A 27208-nucleotide genomic window follows, 5' to 3' on the forward strand; every position below is an offset into this window, starting at 1 on the left:
CTCAGACTTTGAAAACCCCTGTATTATACTGTAGGGGGAAAAACTTCTGGCTTACTCCATTAGATGGCAGTCATGGACTAAACCATGTCCTCTTTCTAATCATTCAGACACACCAGCACCCATTCACTATCACTACTACCACAGAAAACAAGGTGAAAGAGATGAATCGTTATTGCACAGTTTTTTATTGGACTCAAGATACAACAGTCTTCTAGGATCCAACACAACCTCTAAGCAATACATTTCAACTCTAAAATATCTTCTACCTCCAAACATCACAGCAGAATAAACAAGACATTCTTTGAGTGCTGTGAAACCACATCAAGTACTGGAGTTCAACTGTTTGGTTTGATGCTGGTGTGTCTCTCCATAGCTATGACTAGTGTACTGGGATTATTACTGGAGTTGAATACAAGAGTTTACAGCATAGACTCCCAACAGCGGAGTGAAAAGAACACGTTCACATCACAAACTGCTGTAAATCATCTCCTAGCAAAACACAATTAGTTACCGATGGTTGAGGATGTTTAACAAGTATGAAGATAGTAAGGATATGAAGAGACAGTTTCAACATCAGGAAATGCAAGAAAAACCCCACAAACGTAAGATGAGGGAACAGTTCACCTATCGACTGCAGTCCAGAAAATGGCAGAAAACTGAAACATTTCCCAAAGGCGGCATGGCGGCTGTTCAGCTTTACTAGCTATCCCGAAGAGAAAAGTAGCAGATCTTCCCATTTGAAAAGCTGTAACTTTTAAGTGAGACTCACACAATTATTTGATCCATTAATTGATTCATTGTCGATCAACTAAACAATTACTCGACTAATTGTTTCAGCACTAATTTTTCTGGAGATACAGTATACCTACTGTAGCTTTTAACAAGCTACCTATAAGTACTAAAGTGTATCTTCTGTGTTTTTATATTTAGGACATGGGCATTGATAGGATAATTATCACTATTGCTCTGACATTTAAACAGTATCCATCACCAATTAAGATGCGTTGATGGGATCTGGTTTTAAAACTCCTGGCATGACATTTAAGCAGATCTGATCAAATATGTTTAAATGTAATGACACTTTGAAGCTGTAGCTAAAAGAATAAATGGTGATAAACACTATTTAATTTAAGTGGTATTTCTTCACCATTTTGATAAGAAATGATCTACAAGGTACACTGAAATGTCTTTAAAAAGGTTAGCATAAGAACATGAAAATATTTGAATACACAAGCGATTCTTTTAAACATGTTTTACTTAATTTAAACCTGTAAACGGTTGCTTCATTTTCCGTGTGCTCCCTTGCATGAAATAAGGTCGAGTGTGTCATGAATCATGATACTGAAATTAAAGACATTCTTATGGTGCTGAAGATTTTAAGACACAACTGCAACTGAATTCATAACACATTATAGCCTTCATATTCCACTAAACAAACTGATAAAATATGCATTCATTCTGTTACAATAATTCACAAATAGGCTTATATTATGTATTTTGTTAAAAATATCAAAAACACCACAAAACTAGTCTCTGTCAGACATTCATTATTGTAAAACTATGTCAATTATTTCACATTTACAAACAGTAAAAAGTATTGTCAAGTAGACATTTATAATAATTATACAGCCATTTTAGAAAATAAAAAGACAAAAATATTTGCCAAGATCCCTTTGGTGGAATATTTAGTTTTGAATTCATCGCATTATCTGAATGAGTCCAAATTGTTGTGTTTTTCTAATTTTCATATTAGGACAAAGGAGCAGTATATATATATGGATATGGAATATTGCTGCATTATTTGCCATACCACACACACAAATACCGTGTGTGTGTGTGGATATATACTGTGCAGTTTCTGTCCTGATCTGAGTGTGCAAAAATGTTCCACCAAAGAGAAATAATCTCATAAAATGTACAAGAAACAATACAAACACCGATTGTCGTACCTAAATGTGAAGTATTACAACTAACCTGCACTCAAAGTCATCAAAGTTTGTGACACTCATAGAAGAACATTATATATTAGATTTCATAGTAATAAGACCTCTAAAAATACTGTAACACTAGGTTAATCTCTTTATGTACATTATGCTGTACCAATACTTGCTTAGAAGCAGTGAGGCAAAATTGTCAAGATATTGACACAATAATGTGCATTTTCATTTCATCAATGTTTCTATTCTACAAGTCTTCTGACATATATGGTGTCCTTTATAATAGGAATAAAGTACTTAATCGTCTGTTCAGAGGTTCTTCGCTGTAATTCAGTGCCGCCTGCTACATTTGAATGCATGTAAATATTTCCACACTAATCGTAAAGTCAGCTACGGCGTACATTCAAAACATACAGAATTATTCAAAACTAAGGCCAACAGACAATATAAATCTATTTTTTTTATTTTTTTATCTTTAACAATAGGCCCAAGTATAACATAGCAGATTAAAGAACCATTTTTTTTTTTTTACATCTGTGAAATCTTCAGAAGAAAAAAATCCAGGTTTATATATATATATAGAATATCAGATTTATTGATTTCTCTCTCTTGTCAAACAATTTGTTCTGTACTTTAGCCCACTTGGATTTTTATTGGGTAGTCTCATTTTAATGCTTAACTTCCCCTGCTGTAAGTCACAACTGCAGCTGTCTGGAACCTGTATATCCTGCTGAAACTGTTTGAGTAGTGTTGCCAGAAATATACACTATTAAACACTGCTCACCCAAAGAAACTGATGGGGATACAGCAGCAGAGAAGATACCAGCTAATAAACTTACTCTCCATTAAAAATTACTTTTGTTTGCTGTGTTGTACAGGAAATCAATTAGCCAATTATCCTGTAATTAATTTGCTCAGTTTAAGCAGCTTTCAGAACATTAAAAATATAAATAAATAAATTAATAGAGTAGGGAGAAAGCAACGGTCCCCGGAAGGATGAGATCTTGTGTCATACTTGTTCACTAATGCTCACTGCTTGGGATATTAGCGGGTAATGTGATGTGCGTAATCTACGTTTGTGAACAAGTAAAAGGGTGTTATGTTTTATTTATAGATTATTAAAGCTATACAATTAAAGCCTGTACAATGAATGTAAATCGAAACTTCTAATGGCTTATTGCTTTAATGAAGTAGTGACAACACATCATTCATTCACAAAATAATTATCAAGCAGAAGCAGCTTAGATATGTAGCGTGTTAGCCAGTGTACTTCATAAGATAACTAAGATAGTTTTTTGTTTTAGTGGGAGGTGACCGCTCATAAAACCTCTTTGTTTTTGGCAAGGAATGATAAAACATGCATAAAAATATCATGCCAAAGTTGTTCCGGGGTGGAAAGCTCAATTACAGTCAATCTAGCTAACTAGGACCAGAATAATTACTTTTTCCTCACTTCCTGCTTCATAGTGTTACTAAAGGCCCAACAAACCTGCTGCTTCATCTGCGTTACATTTTTTGGTAAGTCACCCAATATGATACCTAAAAGACAGTTTGCTTTCAAACACTGCACTGTACAAAAAGGAGAAAAAGAAATTGTGCTATTGATAAAAGACTGTGTGTGTTTGTGTAATTGCATGTGTACAGCATCACCCTAGCGAATCCTACAGAGGTGCACAGAAACTCTCACAGGGAACACAACAGCGCTGTCACTCTTTTTTTTGGCTTCAGGAAAGAAGACGTGTTAGAAAGGTAGATACTCAGCATGTTGTCTGACAGGGTTGACCTTTGACCTTAAGGTCTCACATCTGCCCGAAGAGGATGGAGCAGAGCAGGAAGATGGCATAGAGAAACAACAGACCCAGACCCAGCCGGCGATCCAGCCTCCAGTGGTTCAGATGAACACTAGTCACCTGAAAGCAGAAGGACGGTGGTGAGGAAGAGCCAAAAAGATTTGTTTTACAGAGGGCAGTATGAGACACCTGGAAAGTCATTATAAATCCTACTGTGTTTACTACAGCAGGTAGTTATCGTTACACTGCTAACTGGATAAACCTAAGAGAGGACATGTAGTGCCAAACTGAACACTGGATTTTCCAGGCCAAAATTGATATTTGAAATCCAATAACCATACTACTATAATCAACTGATGCTCATTTTTAACACAAACGAACAATTTGTATCCCCCTCCTGCATAATTAAATTTTTTGGCCTCTTTGAAGCATTGCAACAACTTGTAAACACAACACTGACATATTATAAAGTTAGGGGGAACGTGGTTACCTAACACCGACCATTTTACCTAACACTTCACACATACAGCAGACCCACAGCAACATTAGCATTCATTTGGAGTTGTGTTTGTGGCCACCTGACGGATTTGCTCCGTTTTACTCTCCACCAACTCCTGAGGGAAATATTTGGTTCATCATTTTCACAAGCTTGTTGCTGACTTTGTCGGTCTGCTGTTTGGTTTTGAGCAGGTAAGGTACGGTTTTGGTGGTTAGAGTAAAGAACAGTAAAGTTGAGTCCATAAAACCAAAATACTTGACTGACAGAAGCTGAAACGCTCCGAAGTTGAAACGTAAACTTGTCAGAGCTCTCTGGCGCACACAGTATGTTTAGCTCACACATATCGTAAGCATTTCTATTTGGCAATTTCTTATTATTAGCCAACATATTCGCCAATACCAATACCTTTTTACACTGAACTAGTGACCTGAGAAACATGCAGGTGAAGTTATTTCATCAAACACACTCTGCATCTTCAATGGTTAAAACAAGTCAGATATTAAAACAACTTTGACACATTTGGTATGTCTCGTTTCCTCACCGTCAAAAACACAGACGCCAGCAGCAGGATGACAGAATACACCAGTCCTTTATTATTTATGGAGACCTGTGGAGGGAATAAAACAAGCAGGTGTCACAATTTTTTGACAATCTAACCGAAAATCTCGGTCTCGATAGCTCCCTCACACACATGCACACATCAGTAAACCAGGGAAAATCACAGACAGAAGGAAAAAAGAGATTGGTATTTAAGGCGGATAAAGTGTGTGCATACTGATGATCCGTGGTCCACCACAAGGGTACGCAAAGCCCAAGGGAAACCCAAACCCAGCAGGATGTCAAAGATATTGCTGCCTATGGAGTTAGACACTGCCATGTCCCCCATGCCTGAAACGAGATGGGAGAAGTTACAGAGAAACGCTGAATTGAAGCACTGGCACCACAAAGAGAGAACAGGAAAAGACTTGGAGTCAGAGATTCAGAATAACTTTACCTTGTCGAGCTACAATCAGACTTGCCATGCAGTCTGGCACGCTGGTCCCTGCTGCCAGGAAGGTTATGCCCATGATGTAGTCTGGGATGTCTAGTGTGAAGCTGATGATGGTGACCTGAGAGAAACATTGTGACACATCAGGGTCAAGTAGTCAGCTGCAAAAGAGTTGTAAGGACAGAAATAAAAAGCAGTTTAAGGTGGTGCATCCTCAAATAACAATCTAACAATCACCCTCTGCCCTGAAAAATCTTTCAACTAGCTTGTGTTTTGCAAATGATATACATCTACGCATTCCAATGTACATGTATGCATATTACATCTACGTTTCGTGGGCATACTGTAGATTATAACTGTATTGTTGTAGTAGACTACCAGCCACCTGAAGCATTTTTTGTCTGCAGGTTTTTTGTTGTTTCAGAATTGTAGCTCACTGCCCGTCAGCCTCCTTACCATCCACACCATGAGGTAGGAGAAGACGGCGATCCACAGGGTGGAGGCCACAAATGTGACCATGAACCAGCGGTGCCAGCGTGGCAGAATACAGTTAGGCACGGTGCAATAGAGCAGGAGGCCCAGAGGCCACGTGATCACCCACTTCACCCGCGCACAGCAGCTACCTGTGAAGGGCCGGTAGTCAGTCAGGTGGGTACACGGCATTTTTTAATAAAGCAAGTAATCTAAGGACTTTTGTCAACAAAGGATCTTCCTCACCTGGTATACGCACGGGACTGAATATCCCGTCTTCATCATCCTCCTCCCCCTCTTGCTGGCAAACCTCAACCCCTGGCTTGTCTCGTGACTCTGCGTCTCCCAACCCGGGTCCCCTGCCTCCGTTCTCCAGGCTGCAGGAGCCCGTCCTCTTCAGGCTGTTGCTGTTTGATCCCCCTCGTGAGCCGGTGCCGGCCTCACCGTCCCGCTGGTTGTTCGAACTCTGGATCAGCCTCTGTCTCTGTGGGAGGAGAGCGGAGATGTTCTGGTTGCAGAGCTCTGAGAAGATTGTGTTACAATGTATGGCGTGTGCATCAAATACCTCACTGATGAGCACGCGGCCTGCCATGGAGAGCCTTGTGCGGGGGGAGAAGTGGGGGGTGATCATGATGCGCAGGCCAGCCTCAGAGAAGGACAGTTTGTGGGGGTGGAGGATGAGAAGCTCATCTACCATGACGACTGGAGGAGGCTCCTGACCATTGGCTTGGCCTGTGAAAAGGTTGTAGGTTCAACACATGACAAATAACATTCCTTACATGGCACAGTTTTGAGAGCAGTGAACAGATGCAAAGCAGCAAAGACGACAAAATGAATCTTCTGACCTTTGTTGAGAAGCACCATGGAGGTGTTGCAAGCGGAGGCATCCTCTCCCATCTTGTCGTCTATGTGATCCTCTGATCCGGGGCAGCACAGTCTGGAGCTACTGAGCTTGTGCGTCACAAATGTCAGGATCTGGGTGTTGAACCTGTAACCAAAGAGTTAATATTTGCTTACATCCATATTTACAATAATCGGCATTTGTCCTCATTCACAATTGTGACAGGTGTGGATGTAAATGTAAATGCTATGTATTTGTATAGCGACCACTCAAAGCGCTTTTACACTACATCGCATTTATACACTGAGCCTAAGTACTAAAACGGAAACTATCATTCACAAACACATTCATACACCAATGGAATAGCCATCAGGGGCAAATCATTATCTTGCCCAAGGACACTTCGACATGCAGCCTGGAGGAGCCGGGGATTGAACTGCAGATCTTTCGATTAGCGGACAACCCGCTCTACCTCCTGAGCCTCAGCTGCCCCAGAAGCGTGATGACTGGTGAGGAGGTGTGGTCTTTGGGTAAACTTACTTCATAATTATAATGTAGATTCCATACATGGTCATGAGGAGCAAGGACTCCCACCTGCACAACAAGTAGTACATTAGCTGTTGTTGGCACTATAATTTCATTCAAAATCTCACATCAAACATTACAACAACAAGTTGAACATACAGTAAGTTGACCTTTCGTCTTACAGTCATGGCACTGGTGTCTGTAATACCTTACATTAATGTAAATGTGTGGATAAAGACGGTTAAATATAATTATTAAATATTTACAATCAATTCTAGAGCTTAACATTTCTTTTATCTATTAAACAAGAAACCTAGATACATATGTTTTGACAGCATCTCTCCACACTCTACACTGGGAACAAAATTGTGAATAATAGCTAATCTGATGGAAGAATTGTTTTCTTAACCGAGGATAAGAAGCAGTTATTATCTGCACAGCATTTTCCTCTACATATTTGTTCTTAATCTGAAATCTATCTAATCAATCTCTTTAATTTTCACATTATTATTTACGCCTACATTCTTTTTGATTAAAATGATAATTAAAATGTTACAATTTCAAGATAGTCTTCATATAAATAATAATGTCCTCCATGAATACATTCTTTTCTGCCATATGAATCCACTGCTACAATCAACATTAAGGCCATCATTCTGATTTATTACTGGTGATAGCTAAGGCACTCACCATTGTATCCTATATGGTAAGGTGGGTTGGTGTTCTCTGGCAGTGAGGCGCAATTAACATTGGTAATTGTTTATCTATAAAGCCCTTGTTGGAAAGCTACTACCCTACAGCTCAATGATGCTGGATTGGAACTTTGGACCATATCTAACTCGCTCAAATGACTGGCTAATGCTTAAAGTGCCCACAACACGGCCTGAATTTGGAAAGTCAGCTTTTTACTACAGTGCCCCAAATACCTGGAATGATCTTCTCCACATGCTAAAAATCAATACTCTTCCAAACAATGGACAATTTAAAACCATTATTGCAAATCTACCTGCCTTAATGTGTACCTGATTTGTCTTTATTCTCATATGTGCTTGTCGTATTTATTATTATTCATGTTTGAATGAATGAATAGATCTACTCTTTCATTGAAAGGCCGCGACAGAACAGAAAACATTCAGTACAGGCGGCTAAGAAGCACGAAATGAGCCTCTTGAGAAGGAGAAGCTACACAAAGGAAATCAATCTAACAACTATTTCCAAATCAATCCAACAGCTAAGCTCCAAGTCACTGATCACAAATTCAACAAATGAAAAGTAACACAACAGATTTTAAATTGAACCTGTTCCTCGTCCCCTCCGCTGCCTCTGAAATGAGCCACGGCTGACTGAAAACACACGTGCAGATGTTTTGTTGCTTGTCGAGTACATCAAGAAACCAAATCGATTTAGCATGTTCCACAATTACTGATTGTTGAACTTGTTGACACCCTCATCTTCATGATTGCAATAACAATCATTTTGAGGAAGGGGTTGTTGATAGCAATCAGAGTGCGAGACGGAAGAGATGAATTTGCAGATCTGTGTCGATGTGAATACATACATACTGCGGGAGTGCTGCTATGGAAATGTGATCATACAATGAGCACTGCTTGCTCTTTCAGCAGTGAGTGTTGTTCAGAGGGTCATAGACTGTGTATTTAAAACATTTTGCCTTAAAGTGAGCCTGAAAATCAATTTGTGACATTTTCAGTTATTCTTATCAGTGTGCCAATAATGAGAATGTGAGTGAATGTTAACAGAAATGTCAGCTCCTCTTCCTTCGACTGAAGTTTAGAGACCTTTCAAACAAGCTGAGCCCCAAAGAGACATGTAAACTCATTAATACAGTGTACCATATCGCTTAACACCATCCAGGGTGTTTTTTGTTTTTTTTAAATCAGTAAGTACAAACAGAACTCAAGGAACTCAAGGTATGAACTCACCAGACAACTGTGGCATCATAGATAACCTAGAGAGAGGAAAAATAGATTTTTCAAACCACAGCCTGGACGTATAAAAGCTTAACACATCTTAATTGTTTATTTTGACGACTCACCATGATCAGAGTCAGTACAGAGAGGATGTAGTAGGAGGAATCTCTGAACAAGGGCCACCATGTTAGAACCACTGTCTGTGGTGAAAAAAGGTACAAGTGTTACGAGTTCGTTCACTCAGAAACCCTCTGCATGCAAGATGGTGGTAAACGTTTGTCCTACCTGGCCTGCAAAGATCCCACTCAGACCGATGATGACTAGGATGTTGAAGACAGCCGAGCCAACAATCGTGCCGACTCCGACATCTCCCTTAGTGATGAAGACAGCTGAGAGAAGAGGCAGAGGGGAGAAGAGGAAGTCAGTATTTGGCTTTGTTTGGTTTCAGATTTTATAAAACCCCTGCAGTCTGTCGTCCCTTCTCAGCTTTTGTGGACTCTTATTCTTTTTAATTTAAACACAAACAAACACACGCCATTCAGCTCTGTATTTGGAGTTCACTAGTCACTAATCTCAAAGAAAATACCTAAAATTAAGTTATTAGACTCTGCTGTCATCTCCTGGATGATTTTGGCACTGCAGAGACTCGGAAGATCTCTGTTAAATGTTGAGAATAGGTAAAAAAAAAAAAAAAACAAAAAAAAAAAAACAAAGGTTGGCATGCAGTCTAAAAGCTGACATAGCTGTTACTTGTTCTTGAATGGCTGAGCCACTGACCAATGAGAGAGGTGAAAAGCTCTGGAGCAGAGCTTCCTGCGGCCATAAATGTCGCCCCGGCCACATCTTCACTGAGCTGTAGGTTCTGAACGATACAAAAAGAATAATCAAATAATGATTTGTTAAAAAAAAAAAAAAAATATATATATATATATATATACACACACACACACACACACACACACACACACACACATACATACATACATACACACACATACACAATATCAGAAGGCAAGTTGGTGCTTTTTCCTCACCTCAGATATTTTCTCAAGGGAGGGGACAAAGTAGTCATCACAGATGATGGCCAGAGCGTAGAACATGTAGATGGCCTGGAAAGCACAGATGAGCACACACAAGAGTGGAGGGACACATACACACATTGTCTTTTAATAATAAATTAGTTATGTAGCGCTTCGTTTGTAAGATATGTTGCCCTCTGCTTACAATGGTGTCCGATCTTTGTGTGATGAGTCGAGGAGATAAATAAAGAGAAAAATAGACAGATTCCAGGCAATGAAGTGTGAAATACTCACACAGAGTGCATGCAGAATCACAGCCCCCTTCTTCCTCTGCTCCTTGGTAAAGATGTCCTCTGGAAACTCATGGATGGCTGCGGGGGAGGTGGGGGATGGGGGATAGACATGATGATAAACGTGTTCCAACAAAAACCATACATGTCATTTTCTGGGTTAACAAACAGCCATATTATGTAAGCTGCAAAAAAAATTAAAAAATCTATTCAGTATCAGTACAAACGGTCCATATATATTATACCAGTCTCGTGACCCGTGAGGCATTTGTTATTATTTGGCAATAAGGAAAACAAAATGTTTCCCTTGAATTAAAGGAACAAATTACACAATTCACTTATTTTCCTCTTGCTTATGACATATTTCTTACCAAATAAAATGTATTATAATTTGCTTTGTTTCCTTCTGGTTTCTGATTTACTTTTTAAGATGATTGGCATCTTTAATCACATCCAGTCATTTAAAAATGTACTCAAAGATATAAAGAATTTTGTGTTATCATCCTTCATTTTAGATCTAATTTCTTTCAGACATGGTGCAACCCACAACTGCAGACACAGTGTTTGTCTTGCACTGAAGAGTAAGACAGGAAGTGAAACTGGCAGCTGCTTCCTGTCCTTCCTTGAGTGTAAAAGAAAAAAAAAAAAATAAATAAAACTTAATGACAGCTTTAGCTTCCCTCTGTTCCCTGACGTTGCAAAAGAGGGCTTTGGGAGTGTGGCACAGCTCCAATTTACAACTTCAGAGACGAGCGGGGTGAATTTAAACTATTGGGGAGCCAGGAGCTATTAATAGCTCTTCTGCTGTGTGAGACAACAGTGGGTCGACAAGCACACAATGAGCACAGCGCAGCCGTCACAATGCGCGCTGCACCGCAGGCTGCATGGAAACTGAACAACAGACTGCATGGATTAAGAGAGTGTCCCTTGTGATCAGGGATATGAGATGTGATCTTTGACACTGACTCAGAGAGGGAGGAGGAGGCCATATGGTCCCGAGGAGGGGACAGTAATCTGGCTATGTTCAGTTAGAAAATGTAAATGTTTGCGCAATAATGTTTATACATTTGTGTCTGAGCCAGAATGCAGCACTGCCTGCCTGGGTGCTTGTTGTCCCATAAGCTGCTTCTTTTGCATCATTTTCCCTTCAGTTCATCAGCTTCAGAGTTTTAGTGAGTTTCTGAAGTCTGGTGTCTCTGTTTTCAGCTCTCTTAAGAGGACTGGGTAAAAAAAAAAAAGAAGCCTATTTTCTGTGTGCCAGCTGTTGTTGCGGGGCAAGGCTCGTCCTCTAAATCATCTAGGCTTAGCATGTAAACTTTCTGTCATCTTATCGCATGAGAGAGAGGGAGCCTGAATGTGAAGCTGCGCCGTATGCGCCTTCTCAAGCGGCCTGTCAAGCTGATCAGCTGTTGGACATCTGTGCTCTCCCTGTGGCTTTATTTCTTTCAACTTGTTCTCTGCTCTCTGCGTCCTGCCTAACAGCGCTGGAAGCCTTCCAGTCTCCTTTCTGCCCCCAAACCTAACCTCCCAGGTTATTCTGTCGGTGGAAACGTAGGGCTGCAACATGTAGCTCAGATGGATGCTTTGAGGAGTTGCTCTGGTGAAGGCAGTTGCTATGGCGACCCTCTCCCTGGGGGCTGCTTTTTTTTTTTTTTTTTTCCATGGGTGGCAGTAGGAAGCCAAAGGCATGGCGACTGCATGAACAGTGAGAAAGGGGGAGGTGAATATGTGTTTCCCATGGTTAGGGTTTATGAAAAATGAAAAAAAAAGAGAGAAGTGACAGCAGCTCTGGACCGTAATTTCTAAAAATATTTATTTTTCCTTACAAACCCTCAGGAGAGGTCTGAGAGCGCAATGGAGGGGGGTGGGGGGACACAGCATAGAGATATACAGAGACAGAAACAGAAAGTGTACTGGTGTACTGGACAGGAATGTGCTTTGCCAAGACTCACGGTTTCACAACACAAGACCACAAACTGAAACACCCGGGAAAAAGATGACCACACATCTGCAACTTCCTGAATCAGGGATTTAAGCCAGATGTGCCATCAGCTTGATAAAATCACTAGTTTTAATCAGAGGTCGAGCACTGAACCCCAGTGAGTTACGGAAAGATTTGGGGCGGCAGTGTTGATGTGCGGTTACTCTGACAATACAAGAGCTTCGGTACTCAGACCTCTAACATCACTTCTCTCTGTGTCTTTTTACTGCCAGAATCACAAAACGCTCCCACAGCTTCTTCACCTCTGATCCAGCTCTGTCTGTCAGTCTTCACAGCAGCTCACATATATATTTGTTTAATTCCTACACAAGCGGAAGTAGGGAAAATGGCTAAAATAAAGCTGGTTGGATCAATGATCTATGTTACCAATTACTGATAGAAAACATTATTCCTTTTGTTTCCTGCTGTTTTACTCTAAGCTTGATTTCACATCTCTTCGCAGAGGCACCACTTGTGAAGAGACAATAAATATTGTCATTAATAAGTAAGTGGTGACCAGACACGAGTTCTTCACACACTAAACGGATGAAAGGATGACCTATAACAACTTTTTGATAAATAACTATTTTTTCAAATTAGTTTGCTCAAGGTTCAGTTTTGGGTTCACCTGATGATCAAGGCATGATAACAATTAATTTACAATTTATTCAACTCCACAAACCAAAAGTTATTTAGAAGATGTGCAGAACACTGGATCAATGATCTACTCTTTAAAAGAGAGATCTGAATTACACTTGGAAAAATGCTAGGGAGTGTTTTTTGGTCCATTAGCAATAAATTGTTACAGTTAAATTAACATACTTAACTTTACTTACTCCCACAAAATGGAATAAAATAAAATGGCTCTCCACTGAAAAGTGCAAAACCACATTAATGCACATGCTGTGGCATCCTATGTGGGAACTAAAAAAATTTAAATGTCAGAATTTAATTTTGTCTTAAATTTTGTATATTAGGAGAGACAGTCAATGGTTTTACTATAAATAAAAGAGGTAGTTTTGATTTTACCCCTTTTAATAATAAAAGTGATGTTAAAATACCTGAGAGAGGATCGTGTCCCCCGCTTGAAAGATTAGAGAACTGAAGCCATTTTAAAAATGAAACCTGAAAAACTTGAACATACGATTAAGAGTGACCTAGACATGTGTACTGCAAAGTGGATTAAAGTTGAACGTTATTTACTTGATATGCTGCCCATATGCTGCCTAACCAAGACAATGGTAGATGTTTTAATTCTTAGTGGATAAATGAAACAATTCCACACTCATGTCTGGGGATAGGACTGGGTAAGGAATGTTTGTTTGTTTGTTTGTCACTCTGTTTTTCTTGTGCATCTTGTTTTGATATTGAAGACTATGCTGACCTTATTTCTTGTCTCTTAACTAGCAGATATGGCAGATATTTAAGATGACTCTTTAGCAAAGATTATCACTTGTCGGCTTGCTTTGTCTAACTTCGTCAGGAAGAGATGATTTTAACTGAAATAACAGTGATAAATAAAATTCCACTGAACAACAATTTTATTTAACTCCACGGCATTATTAAAACCAGGAGGAGCATGTTAAATTGAGAAACTGTCAAGAAGCAAGGCGATAATTGACCTTAATGCATCTGCCTTTAACACACTGAGTTTCCGCTATATAATAAAAGTTTATTAGCTTTTAGTTGAGTCTACTACAACATTTATAGCAATTATAAAACTCCTGTTGCCTATTTCAAACTGCAGTAAGGGATTAACCAGTTACTGGTTTATATTGGTGAAATTTTGATCATATAATAAAGACAGATAACAATTCTAGTCTTAAGTCTTCGCAGCAAATGTAGCTTTGATATTAGTTCTCTTTAAATGTTTTCTGTTTATGTTGTTACAGATGACAGACCATTTATAATGTGTGTTGTCCAGATCAATAAAGCGTGTGCAGATTAGATCTTCAAGTATAAAGTCACTGCTAAGCAAATTCTTCAGAAGGCAGTAGACTTGAAATCTAAGTGAAAACCAGTGCTGATGTGAGGAGCTGAGCTCTCTATGAGTGAATCTGCTGCAGGTGGCTCCAGTTTAGCTGAATGAAGGGGCAGTGGGCAGCACACAGTAATGTTATTGATCTGAAAGTCTGCAGCGTGTCCTGGAGTCAAGCTGCGTTATCGACTGGCACACGGAGTAAAGTCGTATCATGCATCAACCAAACCGGCATCGGAGTATTGAGCGCGCACACACACACACACACACATACACACACACACACCCCTCCGCAGCCAGAAAGCCTGCATTTTTCATGAGGAATCCAAAAATAAATATTTTATCCAGGTGTTTAATGTAAATTCAATTATGCACTTGTTCTTTGATTTGCTATCCTTTGAGGTAGTTTGAATGCAACGATGATGAAACGACAGCAGGGCTTCAAACCCGCACCCCCTCCCCCCTTCCCTTTGCAATGAAAACACTAAACATCATGTTACAATGTTCTGACAGAAGTGTGGAAGAACAACTGCTTGGAAATAAAACGTAAAGTCAGAGAAAAACAGCAAAACATCCTCTCTTTAATGACAATCATGACTTTTGCACACTCAGCCTTAACCTGCCTCTTTTCCCTTAAATGTTGAGCGGACAGAAAGTAAAAGAGAGCGATCCACATCCACCAGTATTCTGCATAAAATTTTCCAAAACATCCCTTAACTGCAAATCTAACTGCCCAGATCAAACTCAAAGGACTAGACGCTTTCCCATAAAAACCAGAAAGAATGGCATGTGGAAAAATACTATTCTCAGCTGACTTTCGCTTGCCAAAATAAACAACATAACAAGCCTCGACGACACATTTACTTAATTTACATTTTGGATTCATTCTCCCCCTACCCCCATCTCCTTGCTCTCTATTTTTAGTTCTTTGCACTTTTAATGCTTGAAAGACAGAATTGTCTGGGTTTCTAAATTTAGCATTCAGTTGCCTAGCAACATGTTCTCCGAGGCTTGTCAGCTGAAGGCGGGTCACGCCGTCTCCATCTTGTTAAGCAGCGGAGGGATGAAAAGAGAGAAAGAGAGCCTGGGGCTGGACGTTACTGTGCAATCCCTAAGATAATATCCCCTCGAGGTCCGGGGCAGGCTTTTTAATCACACTACAGATTATGCAATCACTGTCAGACGGCCTGAAGACGAAAGAGGGCGGGCAACCTGAGCCTAGAGCCACGCTCACTGGTGTGTCTTAGACTACCTGTCCAGCCTTTTGTTCGCCTGCTTGTCTCCGGTGTATTACCAGCGTGAACTATCTACCTGCAGTACGCTTGTGTGTCTTTGTTAGAAATAATGAGAGATCGGTTTGCAAACCAGGAACTCAATAAAGGTTAAGTGTGTTATCAGGCAGCAAAACCCAAATGGCTTTATAGAGCAAATGGAGCACTGGTGGAGAGAGACGCTGAGTCTCCACTTCTCTCTCAAGTGTGGAAAAAACACCTCTAATGTAATATCACAGAAGAGGATGTGTAGTAGACAGCAGGACAGCGAGGTGCCTGTAATGTGTGAATTTACTGCAAGTGGCAGATCACTTGTCCCTGATGAGTCCGTGTTCCTGCACCTCTCAAATATAAGCTCTCCGAAAATATCGCCAATGAATTATTTGCAATGACACTGAGCTGTGGATTTTTTTCCCCCCAGATGAGATTATCAGGAGCTAGAACTGTTTATTATATATCTATTTAAGATCAAAACTGGCTTAGAGATTTAAGGGTTGTGATAAAATGTTCACATAGTAGATAACTGACCACAAGTGTATGTAGCTTTCAGGCCAAGGCTCTGAGCTACACTATTTAGTAAAATTGTTTTTAAGTCAAACCTCACATGCAGAAGAACAGGCAGTGCCAGATGCACATTATGTAAAGATTCTGCAACTAAATTAGGATGCCCTGACATGATAATTCTTCCTGACTGCTGTGACAAACACAATATATTTGAAAAGTGCTGGGGGGTCTCTGAGACATTCTGCTCCGCGGTGAGTTTCACTGTGTATTTTGCAGCAGACATCCTTTCATGCAGGAGAGATGTCAAGAAAGCCTGTTTCAATCAAATCTATTTTTAAAAGCTTAACATTATTCATTGTGTGTGTGTATTTTTAGGTTGCGCACCCTCAGCAGGCAGAGTACAATTCAGGTGGCATTTAGGAGTGTGGTCTGAACAGGACATTTGCATAGTATATTATTAACATAACTTGATTTGCATACATGTCTGCAACAATAAGCTTGAAATTTTGTACTCGGGCTTCGACAATAATTGTGCGGTTTGCATACAATACAGCATTGTGACTGACAGCCTAACAATAGCACGGCCATAAAGTAAATGCAAATGATCTGCAGATACAGAATTGTATTCTGTCAGAAAGGCAAAGATTTTTCATTGTGCAGCAGTGTTATTTTATTAACTCTGTGCAATTCTCTCCACCCAACAATAAAGAGATTTCCTCTCCAGTCTAAATTTTTTATAATAAAACTGTCAGCTGTGATGAATGTGGCACATGTCATCCTGCCAGTGAATCAGCCTGGGAACCAGAGAAACAGAGGTCTGATTAAGGCTGTCGATTCAGCTGCATGTCTTAGTAACGATGTCACGAAGAGCAGTTTATTCAGACCATCCAGGGTGCAACCTGACTCGGCAAGCAAAGGAGAGTAACTCGGCGTCTGCTAAAGACAGACTACCTTAGAAAATCTAATCTGACTTTCACTCTGGCAGTGTCCTCTCATGCGCCCCGTCTGTCTCCTTGAGTCTTTCGGTGCACAAGCTTGACACTGACTTTACACTTCTGACAACTAACACAATGTTTAGTCCGCATGACCTTTCAGTTCACCTGCAGGGGAGAGGCAAAAATCTCTGGTACACTCCGCGTTCCTTGTTTATCTGCATACACCACACAAGCGCATATAAAACACACAGCAGAGGAGAGGCGCTTCTATTATTTAGCCTAGCCTAATTGATATAAATGGGGTGGACAAAATAATAGAAACACCTGTCATTACAATGCATAGCATAAGTCAAAAGTGTATAGCATAAGTCAATATGACTGCCATTTCTCTGCTTGTATTAGGTTGTATTAACAGCATTGAGAAAATGTAAAATATCACAATACATACTGCTATAATTTTACATACACTGTGATAGATTTTATATTATCCATAACTTCTACCCCTACACTGAACAATAAGGATGTGTTGCAGACAGTCTGGGAGAGTTTTGTGGCCCTGACCTGGAGGAACAGACGGCATCTATCCAGGTAAAGAAGAGTGACTCACCTGCTCGGGGCTGATCCAGGCTCTGGTTGTCTGACTTCTCCTGCATCAGCCTGCGAGTCCATCGCAGCGTACCATCGTTCACGCCTGGCCGAAACCCAGAAGACTCGGTCTCTGTTACAAAACAACGCCAGAGTTATTTTAGTGCAAAACCAGCAAGATATCCTTCAAAAATGCGCATGATCTGACCACAAAACTAAATCTCTGTGCTTTGATTCAGGGCTGGGTTTTCATTATGGGTTAATATTTGGATTATTCTTCTGTTCTATTAATTGTTTAGTCAATAAAATGTGTAGCTGAAATGATACGATTAATAGATCAGAAAAATAATCAGCAACTATTTTGATAATCTATGGTTTCAGCCATTATTCAAGAAAAAATGTCTTTGTCTATATAAATGTTAACTGGACATCTTTTAATTATTTGGTCTATAGAATAGTCCAAAACCAAAACTAGGGTAGGCAATGCTGGAGAACTAGCAGGAGAGGGCTAGATTTAGAAATTATACAACTGAAAAAAATCCCATCCTCAGGCCTCTCTCCAAAAGCCACTCCCCCAAAAAACATTTTCACGTGTAGTGAGCGCACCGGCAAAGCGCTCGCAAATAGGCAGGCTAGCCAATCATTTCATTTTGTCATGCTTCCAGCCACAGATACTGGATTTTTGCATTAGAGCATTTGATTTATTGATTGCTATTGGGTATGTTAAGGGAATTTCAACCAATATAACAAAAATGCTTCTGAAATAAACTGCCTACCCAGCTTTAATTAATGAATCAAGAAAAAAAGCCTATCCCAGTTTCCAAAAGCCCAATGTTATGTCTTAAATTTACTTAAAACAATTTATTAGTTATTAACTTTGTTGTGGACTCATTTTCTGTTGATCAACTAATCAAGTAATTGTTGCAGCAAGGAGTAATTTGCACTGAACATAGAACATCTGACTGAACTACTATAACCAAATAATCCATTTCTTCTTTTGATAGTTTGGGGTTTGAAATGTTCACTTGTCCTCAGAAAGTCATCCAAGTATTGTTACCACCACTTGTTTCCCCATGTAGTAATTTTCTTGAGCCAGACAAAGACTCAACAGACTGTAGTTTCATATTTCTGGCTCTGGGAGATAGCGGCATGTTCAGTGATTCAGTCCATGCTGCCATCCTGCTGTCCTGAGCCATCAGCACTGAAATCTTTATAGTGTGTATTTCAGCTCTGTATTTTATTCCAAGATAGCTTATCTCTTTGTGGGTTTCAGTTTTTACGGCTTTACTAAGGTGACAGCCGAGGAACTCCCCACAGATAGATCTGTGTCATCGTCCCTAAAGAGGAAAAAAAAAAAAAAAACAAGAAAAAAGAAAAATACAGATATCCTGCACTGGGCTGCAGGCTGAGAAGATAGTGAGGCAGTTATTACACTCTGTACTACACATTGGCCTTTTATTTAAGAGGCAGATTGGTGTTTGTGTGCGGTGCGTTTTGTGATTGCCAAGCACTGTAGTGTCCCTTTGTACCTTACACCTCAATGAGCCAATTTCATGAGGGCAGCGGTCGTGGCTGAGAGGGAACGTGAAGGCTTTCATGTTGAGGCATCAAGAGGAGCTCGACTCGTATGAAATTCAAATGGGTTTCAGTCACAGATGGCTCTGCACCATTTTCACACATAACGGGGGAGAAGTCTCCAACACCTAAACCACATCTTGTCTCATTAGAAAAAGGAGGGGAAAAAACATTTTTCTATTTCCAGATTCAGATTTTATTAAGTCAACAGCCTATGGAGCACAAACAACATACACAACACTGACTAGTGGTGAAATGGTTAGCTGGTTAGAATTACCAACAACTTTGACAACTGATCTATCATATAATTCAAGTGGCAACAATGATAAACTCTCTTTAGCTTCACCTGTATGTACAAGTACATCAATTACTTTTTCATAAAACATTCCTCAAGAAGGCACCTAACTCACATGCAACTTTAGGCTGACAGTAATCAGTCAATTCATTTAAACTTAAAAACAGACTGCCTTAATGATACGTTGGCAAGTCCTTATTCACTGCTACTGTGCATTCTGAAATTTTACACTTCATGTGTTACTTGTCTCCCAGACGGTCATTACAAAAGTCTGACTCTCTGGAAACTCTCTGATTCCTTTCCAGGCCTTTGTGTCTTCCAGTAAGATTAAGGGTTCTGGTGTTGCTAGTGCTACAGAGCGTTTCCCGCTGTGAAATTGTTTAGCCGAGGTCGTAAGCAACCCTCTGCATCACAAGTTGCCAAATGTTTATGTTGTAACACTTCTACATTTATTGATTTTGTTTAAGTCTTAAGGCAGCAAAGAAGTAAAAATCTCATGAATTCATCTTGTTGCAACACACAGGCCTATTGACACAGACCAAATAGTGTAACCACTGCAAATGATTAAATATCACCAATTTTTAAAAGGCCATGACAAAGAAATCATTATTTGAAACATTAAAGTCCAAAGCCACAACTATCATCTGTTCCCTTCAGGAAAGACAAACCACCATCTCCTCCTTCTTTAGCAGAAACAAAACATTTGATCCTGCCAATCATACATCGACTGGACAGACCGGCTTCCTCAAGTCTTACCCCAAACAGGTTCACTGCCTCCACAGGGCCAAACTGCTGCAGTCTGTGGTAGTAAATGTCTCTGACTGTGAAATCCTCAATAGTGGCAATGCAGGTAAGCATGGCTGCGTCTGAAACCTGAGTCTTTAGATATTACTTTATAAAAATAGTATTTGTATTTCAGGCCAACACTCTGAGCTTCATTTACACGCAGATAACAGTGCAATAGTCCCGGACCTCCACCCTGACATTCAGACTGAACATTAAGTGAGTGTCATGTTGCAGTAAACAGAGAGCTAATGAACACTTCATTTGACCTTAAATGGGATCTAAAACACAGTTATGTAAGCATCTGAGCGTAGACAATGCCAACTTCAAAGTAAAAAACACCAGTGTGGAGAAAAATCAGGATTCTATCAGAAATGCAATTACAGAAGAAGTTTTCTCCCATAAATAAACAAATCGATTGGACCTGTTGATCCTGACTGCAATTTAGTTTTGGTTATCCATACGTACAGTTCTGATGCTATCATTTCCTAGTTTGTACAGTTCTCAATTCAATTGTGACAATTTCACTTTTTGGGAGCAGCTACTATGGCTTGATTAATATTTCGATTTTCCGATACCAATAGTGACGCCACAACACTCTGTGCATGTCAATAGACACCTTATACTAATTAATTTCCTCTCTAAACACTCTAAACATAACTTTCCTTTGACTTCAACATCAAAGCGAATGCAATCTAGTATGTGTGCTTTCAGCCCATTCATCTCCCTGGGTGGATCCCAACTGGAGGGCCAAAGACAGAAATGGTCACATTCTACAAATAGTGACTTTAAAGCAGCAATAATCAATATTTTTACATTAACAATGGATCACATGACTACTTTTATGTGAAAGGGGTCACATTTAGTCACAAATCTAAAGAAAATTATCACCAGACTCTGCAGTTCCCTTCAGCTCTACAGAGCATTTTAGCATGTTTAAGCTAGTTTTTTTGGAGTTTCCCACCCACAAATTCACTGTTTAAGTTAGGTCTCATGAACGTCATCATCAACCTTGGATGGAAAGCTCTGATAAACTGACTGTTCACTACCTGACCAGCACCAAATAACAGGCAGACAAAGTTAGCCAGTGAATATGGTGGAGCATTCAGCAGGTACAGAGTCAGCTGTTCTCCTCTGAGTTGGTGAAGACCAAAAGCAGAGCTAAAAGGAGAGTTAATATAAGATTAACATTCATCAGGAGGACACAGACATGACTCCGAATGATGCTAATGTTGTGTGGTGTCTGGATGTGTAAATAAACAACTGTTGGCTAGCACATTGGTTATACATCAACAAGCAACAGCTTGTTTCCACTGGCATCAACTGGCCCAAATTAAAATGATTTCTGTAATGGAAACCATTTCATGTGAGCCACAAAATTTGACCTATCAATGCTAAACTTCAGTCTATACAGTATGTTGTCATGACATGGCTCAGGTAGGGATCATTATGTGTGTTAGACCTACAGTCTATGGTGTAGACTCACTGCTGCTGCCCTTTCTAAATTGGGGATGAAACGATTACCGGTTTAATGGTTAACAATGGTAAAATTCCCGACGGTTATTACAACTGTACACATTTTAATTACCATAATAACCGGGTACGGTTAACCGCGCTGTTATAATCTCACTGCAAACACTGTCCAGCGTCTCCCAAAAGCAGCCGCGCATGCGCGGAATGCAACGTGGGTTTGTTTGGGTCAATGACAACACGGCGGAAGACAACGCTACGGAGATTTTTCAGTCTCTCTGAAGTCCGGTCGTATTTTAGTTTTTATGAGAGCGCTGAGGGAAACTCGATAGAAGAAAATAACCTTATAGTAGACGCAGGGTGAGTTAACTTTTAGCTTTGGTTTGTCTCTGACTTGCTAACCGCGTGTAAACTGAAGCTCTCAGTTTTGCTGCTCTTGTAAAAAACGCCACACGTTGTTCTGTTGCTGTGTGTGTCGGCAGAGTCTATTCGCCCACTGCACATGATAACACGTTACGCAGTTTAGTCAACCACCCAGCATATCTAGAAACGCTACAGACTCCTCTGTATTTACTTCAGTTTTTGGGCTCATTGCAGTTACTATCATTGTCTTCTAAAGACTTTTTTGTTTTCATGTAATTGTCCACGGGGTCATTGTATTACCTATATAATACAAAATATAAAATCTTGATAATGCACACTTGATGATTTTCATGTGTTTACAAAAGGTATTTGCTGTTATTTTATTTTTTACACAAACAAAATGGCGATTGTATTTGTAGTTTTCAATATGAAACTTGTTGAAATGGTTTCAGTGTGTGTGTGTGTGTGTAACAGTACATTTTAATATTTTTTGGCACATTTTTACAATACTGCGATAATACTGATAACCATGATAATTCTGGTCACTATAATCGTGATATGAAATTTTCATACCGTTTCATCCCTATTCTAAATGTTGCTTGCTTTTACAGATGTGGGACAGCGATCTTTGAGATTAAATGTTGGATTTTGAGGCTTGAAATATTCAGTTAAGCATCAAAACTCCACGTTTGCAGACATGGAAAAATGGACTGTCATCTGTATTTGTTGAATTTATCAGCTGTGTTATCGGTTATCAGCTTTGCTTTGTTGTTGTCTGGATGGAGATTCTCATTCTTCTTAATTGCTTCCAACAGCTTTTGTTGCCTCCAAGTGTTTCTTCTTGGAGAGTGTTGCCTTTAAACTCAGTCATAATACTCAGTACATGTTTTTCATCATGTGGGTGGTGTTATTATGATTCTAACATATTTTTCAGATATCCAATCCAGTGGGGTTTTTTTTTGCCTGAATCAGAAATATATTAATACAGAGTGTTGGATTAGCACGTCCATAAATGGTTCTAAATGCAGTGGTATTCAGGATGCTACAGTATGTGTAATATTAATACAGTGTAACCTGCCTGTCGCCTTTACAAACAGCAGAGCACATGCTTTGCCCGTGCTTTTACATGGTTTAAGTTGAGCAACCTTGGTCTCAGTTCAAAAAACCTCTTCTGGCTGATGGCACACTCATAATTTAAAGGTGAAGTATAAATATTAATGACACGACTCATTCACCAGGACACTCTTACACGAAGGACGGCACACAATACTAGGGTGAAACCTGAATGTAAATCAAACACTCCTGGTAAAACAAAACCAAATTCACTCATTTCTGTCCTTATAATGCACAGGATTAGAGAGAACAACGTTGTTGGTGCTGCAGCTGCTGATGAGTGTGTGACTGTGTGTGACCACATCAGTAAAGGTGATGAGAGAATAATGAGCGGGGGAGGGGGGTCTGCAACGAGAAAATTGATTTCTGTGACGTTCACACTACACTATATGTTCTTTCTGTATTGTGCTCTCTGTGTCAAGTTTAGTTTACTGAGGACTGATGAGGAACCAGTCCATGTGAAAAAATAAATCAGGATTATATCAATAAGATGTGCTGAATATGGGATTGTGTTATGAATGGAATAAAATGGCAGTTACTATAAACAATCCAAGACAAAAGAAATGTATTGTTGCTACAGTGACAGCCTGGGAAAGGGCAAAAATGAAAAGGGTCGGCAGTCTATTTACGGATCAGGCAAACGTGTCCAAAAAAATGAATCCTGAGATGAAACATCCAATGGTGAACTGGTGAATCGGCGGTAACACATAACTGAACTCATCCTCAATGACTGGATTTATATATGGCACGATTTGTGTCTGCTTTATGTAATAAACAAACGATCATGTCTTCCTGCTATGTGAACAGTGTAAACCGTGGCCAGACAGACAGAAAATTGTGAACTAATTTTTGAATATTTATAACAGTGCTTCAGCTGTCTTGACATGCAGCACCGTTTACTTTGAAGACAAACACCTTGCCTTAAACAATGGCACAATGCTAGACTGATTTCAACTTCTGTACCCGCGTTCTCTCTTATTTAGACAATTCAATTTTACAATAATGTCTACTTTAAGTTTACTTGAATCCTTGATGATGGAGACTGCACATCTGCACCAGACACAGCATACAAGACTTTTAGATCCATAGATGGGGCAGTTTATTGAATCATTGCTCCAAATGAAGACAAACAGACAATAACTGCATGTTGTGCGCTGAATACATGGATTATGCAGTCTTTTAGTTGGTCTTAAATGGGTCAATTTAAGATTGGGTAAGGGTAAATATTTTGTTATTTCTTTTGTACGGTTCTTTTATTGTCAGCATATTCTATGCATACATAATCATTTAGTATCTTTAATGTTTTCGTTCTAATACAGGAAATTAAACTTTAGCATCAATCTAAAATGCATTTATTGCTCTTCAGGGCAAACACACAGATGAAATGTCTAAAAATCAAATTAAATTAAACATGGATTCATATTGTGCAGACTGTAAATGCAGCAGGTGACTGGCTTTTGATATAGCCTAATGTTTATTTTCTAGTGCATGTCTAAGAATATCTATAGGATTATAATTATTGTGCACGTGCAGCGCGCACAGCCTTTATGTCTATATTAAGGTCTCACCTGGAGCCTGGATGACCTGAGCGAGCCAAATGACGGCGACCAGCCCGACTCCACAGCAGCAGAACCGCTGGAAGGGCCGCCGGTGCCTCGCTGTTGCCCTCATTCCTCAGCCGGCCGCATATCCACGACAAACATCTGTTGCTCTCTTTCTGACACTTGTTTCACACTTTCTCTGCAAACAGCTTTGAACAAACCACCACCTCCAGCAGCAGAAAGCGACTTGTCTGCCAAGTTGTCAAAAAAAAAAAAAACCGCAAAGAAGACAAACCTGGTTTCTTCCCCCCTCCACCAGACAGAGCAGACGCTGTGCTGCTTCACTCCGTCAAATGTCCGGGTCGCACATAGCGAGTAAACGCGTAAAAAAATCTTTCTGCGTTCATGTGTACAGTCTGAAAGGTCGACAGCAGATCCCACAGTGAGGTGCAGCAACAGGAGGCGACATGCTCTGAGCTCTGCCTTCCCTCTCTCTCTCGCTCTCTCTCCCCCTCCTTGCACTGCGCTTTCCCTCTGCGTGGCCACCAGGCGGCGACAAACTCACGTGTCCCTGTTCAGAAGAAATGGACGGACGTGGGCTGCTACACTTCCACCTTCTTCAGCTCCTGAACCCCTGTTGATATGCTAACAGTGTATTCGCACCTAAGCACTCAAACATACAGTCCAGGGGGTTGCACACATTAAAAGCAATGACTTCCAGTGGCTCCAACTACTTGTCCCAGAGAGCCCCAACACTGCATCACATTTTCCATCTCTCCCTTCGCTGTTCACACCCAAACACACCTGATCCAGCTAATTAGGTGGATAGAGCAGGTAAAGATGACATATATGCAGCACTGGTACTCAGAGAGTGCCATTAAATGCATTGCATTATTTTAAATAATCTGTTTCACGTGCAAAGAGTCAGGGGGAATCTTACAGTGGTACAAAAGCACATTTTGTATTGCACTTGCACATAGTTTGGGGACTTGTTCACAGACAGGTCAAAATCAAAGCAGGACATGCAGAGATATCCTGACCTTTAGTCCTTCATAAGGTTCAAGCTCCAAAAACATTAAATCCTACACTTGCCAGAATGCAACCTGATGGAGACTTTTCATTAGACCCTTGATGTTTGATAAATGCCTACATCTTTCAAACCTGCACACCCCCAGTTTGTAATGCAGACTTTGTTAAATACCAGGACATTTCCAATCCCAAACTGACCAAACCCGGATGACATCACTATGACATCATCTGGGGTTTTTTCCCCCCTTCTTTTATTTTATATTTGACATCCTGCTTTGTTTACCATAGACAGTAAAGTTAATGGACAAAACAACTATACGGGTTTGAATGGAGAGCAGTGAAACCTACATCGTGCACACCATATTCATTACGTTTGGAATAAAAGTTTCATGATTATCAAAGGTTTTGGTCAAATCTAAAAAGACACCTAGCACAATTTCTTAATCATCTAAAGCAGAAATATTGTTGACAAGCTGCAGTTCAGTGTTTCTTCCGAAATCCATATCGGTGGTTATAAAGGATGTTGTTCTCAAATAAATTTAAAATCCTGTGGGATAACACCATGTTGAAAAGAAACTAAACATATGAGAGAATCAAAAATATGATTAATCATTTCCTTAATGAAACTGCTTCTAATACTACCACGTCCTTCAGCAGAATGTATTTTATTCATAATTATACCACGCACTTCTTTGGCACTGGGTGTCTCAAAACTGCAGAGTGAAGGAAACTGACCTTTAATTAAACTGGGCTCACATCAGAGTTTATGTTTGATGCCAGTAAGAAGCCACCATTTAATTAAAACCATCAGCTATGTCTCTTGAGATAAGAAGAGCACCGTGCCTTACACCTCTGCATGTCGCCACTTGCCTTCCTGCAGCCACACAGCCCCTATGCATTACTCTCTCTATCATGTCTCTCACGCCATGCTCTTTCCTTCAGCTCCCCAGACCTGCCATCCTCAAGCTGTCTGCCAGATGCCCCCGGACTTCCCCTCCCTTCCCCATCACTGCCACACCCACCTGTTCCCACTTCTCCCATCAACCCTACTCCTCCCACTCCTCACCTGCAACTCATTCTCTCACCAGCAACTCACCATATATACCAGTTCACTTCCTTTGTTCCTTGCCTGTTCATTGTCACTGCTTTGTTGTGTTTGCGTTCTAATGTCTGTTACCTGGACATTTTCCTACCTGCCTGTTATCTGTTTGTTGCCTGCCTGTACCTGCCTGTAAGCTCATTTATGCACAATAAATCATTGAGCTGCACCTTCTGTATGCGTTTTGGTCCAATCGCTGTTGCCTGTGACACTACAGGTAATACTGCTGCAGGTTTTATCAGTTACAGAGGCTTCAATTTGACTTTATATCATTAGATGCTTGGGTTAATCTGTCAGTAAAATATTTCTTTTTAGCTTGACTTAATGATTGAGTGCATTCACTTTTGTATTTAGTATAACTTTCCATTTTTAGAAGGGTGGGACTTTCTTTTAGTAAG

The 27208-nt window shown here is 40.0% G+C and overlaps 1 protein-coding gene and 1 long non-coding RNA gene across 6 annotated transcripts; one reads left to right on the forward strand and one right to left on the reverse strand.

Annotated features, from left to right (window-relative positions):
* Positions 1-166: 166 nt before the first annotated feature.
* Positions 167-26826, reverse strand: LOC123963322 (sodium/potassium/calcium exchanger 3-like). 5 transcript variants are annotated; one of them, XM_046040105.1, is made up of 17 exons: positions 26808-26826; positions 17565-17675; positions 10293-10369; positions 10014-10088; positions 9757-9841; positions 9265-9368; positions 9105-9179; positions 8992-9017; positions 7067-7120; positions 6531-6673; positions 6251-6417; positions 5932-6169; positions 5671-5837; positions 5221-5335; positions 5002-5114; positions 4768-4833; positions 167-3847 (listed from the first exon to the last, which is right to left on the reverse strand). In XM_046040105.1, the coding sequence occupies exons 2-17, from the start codon at positions 17608-17610 to the stop codon at positions 3737-3739; spliced, it is 1662 nt and encodes a 553-aa protein (XP_045896061.1). In that variant the 5' UTR covers positions 17611-17675; positions 26808-26826; the 3' UTR covers positions 167-3736. The 5 variants fall into 5 exon arrangements, with proteins under 5 accessions (XP_045896061.1, XP_045896058.1, XP_045896060.1 ...); XM_046040102.1 differs by lacking the exon at positions 26808-26826 and adding an exon at positions 26582-26688; XM_046040104.1 differs by lacking the exon at positions 26808-26826 and adding an exon at positions 24978-26556.
* LOC123963324 lies at positions 21967-26984 on the forward strand. Its single transcript, XR_006823157.1, has 2 exons — positions 21967-22025; positions 24675-26984. It is a non-coding gene; the product is annotated as an uncharacterized LOC123963324 (long non-coding RNA).
* The last annotated feature ends 224 nt before the right edge of the window (positions 26985-27208 follow it).

Source organism: Micropterus dolomieu, linkage group LG23 (genome assembly GCF_021292245.1).
Source record: "Micropterus dolomieu isolate WLL.071019.BEF.003 ecotype Adirondacks linkage group LG23, ASM2129224v1, whole genome shotgun sequence".
Lineage (NCBI taxonomy): Eukaryota > Metazoa > Chordata > Actinopteri > Centrarchiformes > Centrarchidae > Micropterus > Micropterus dolomieu.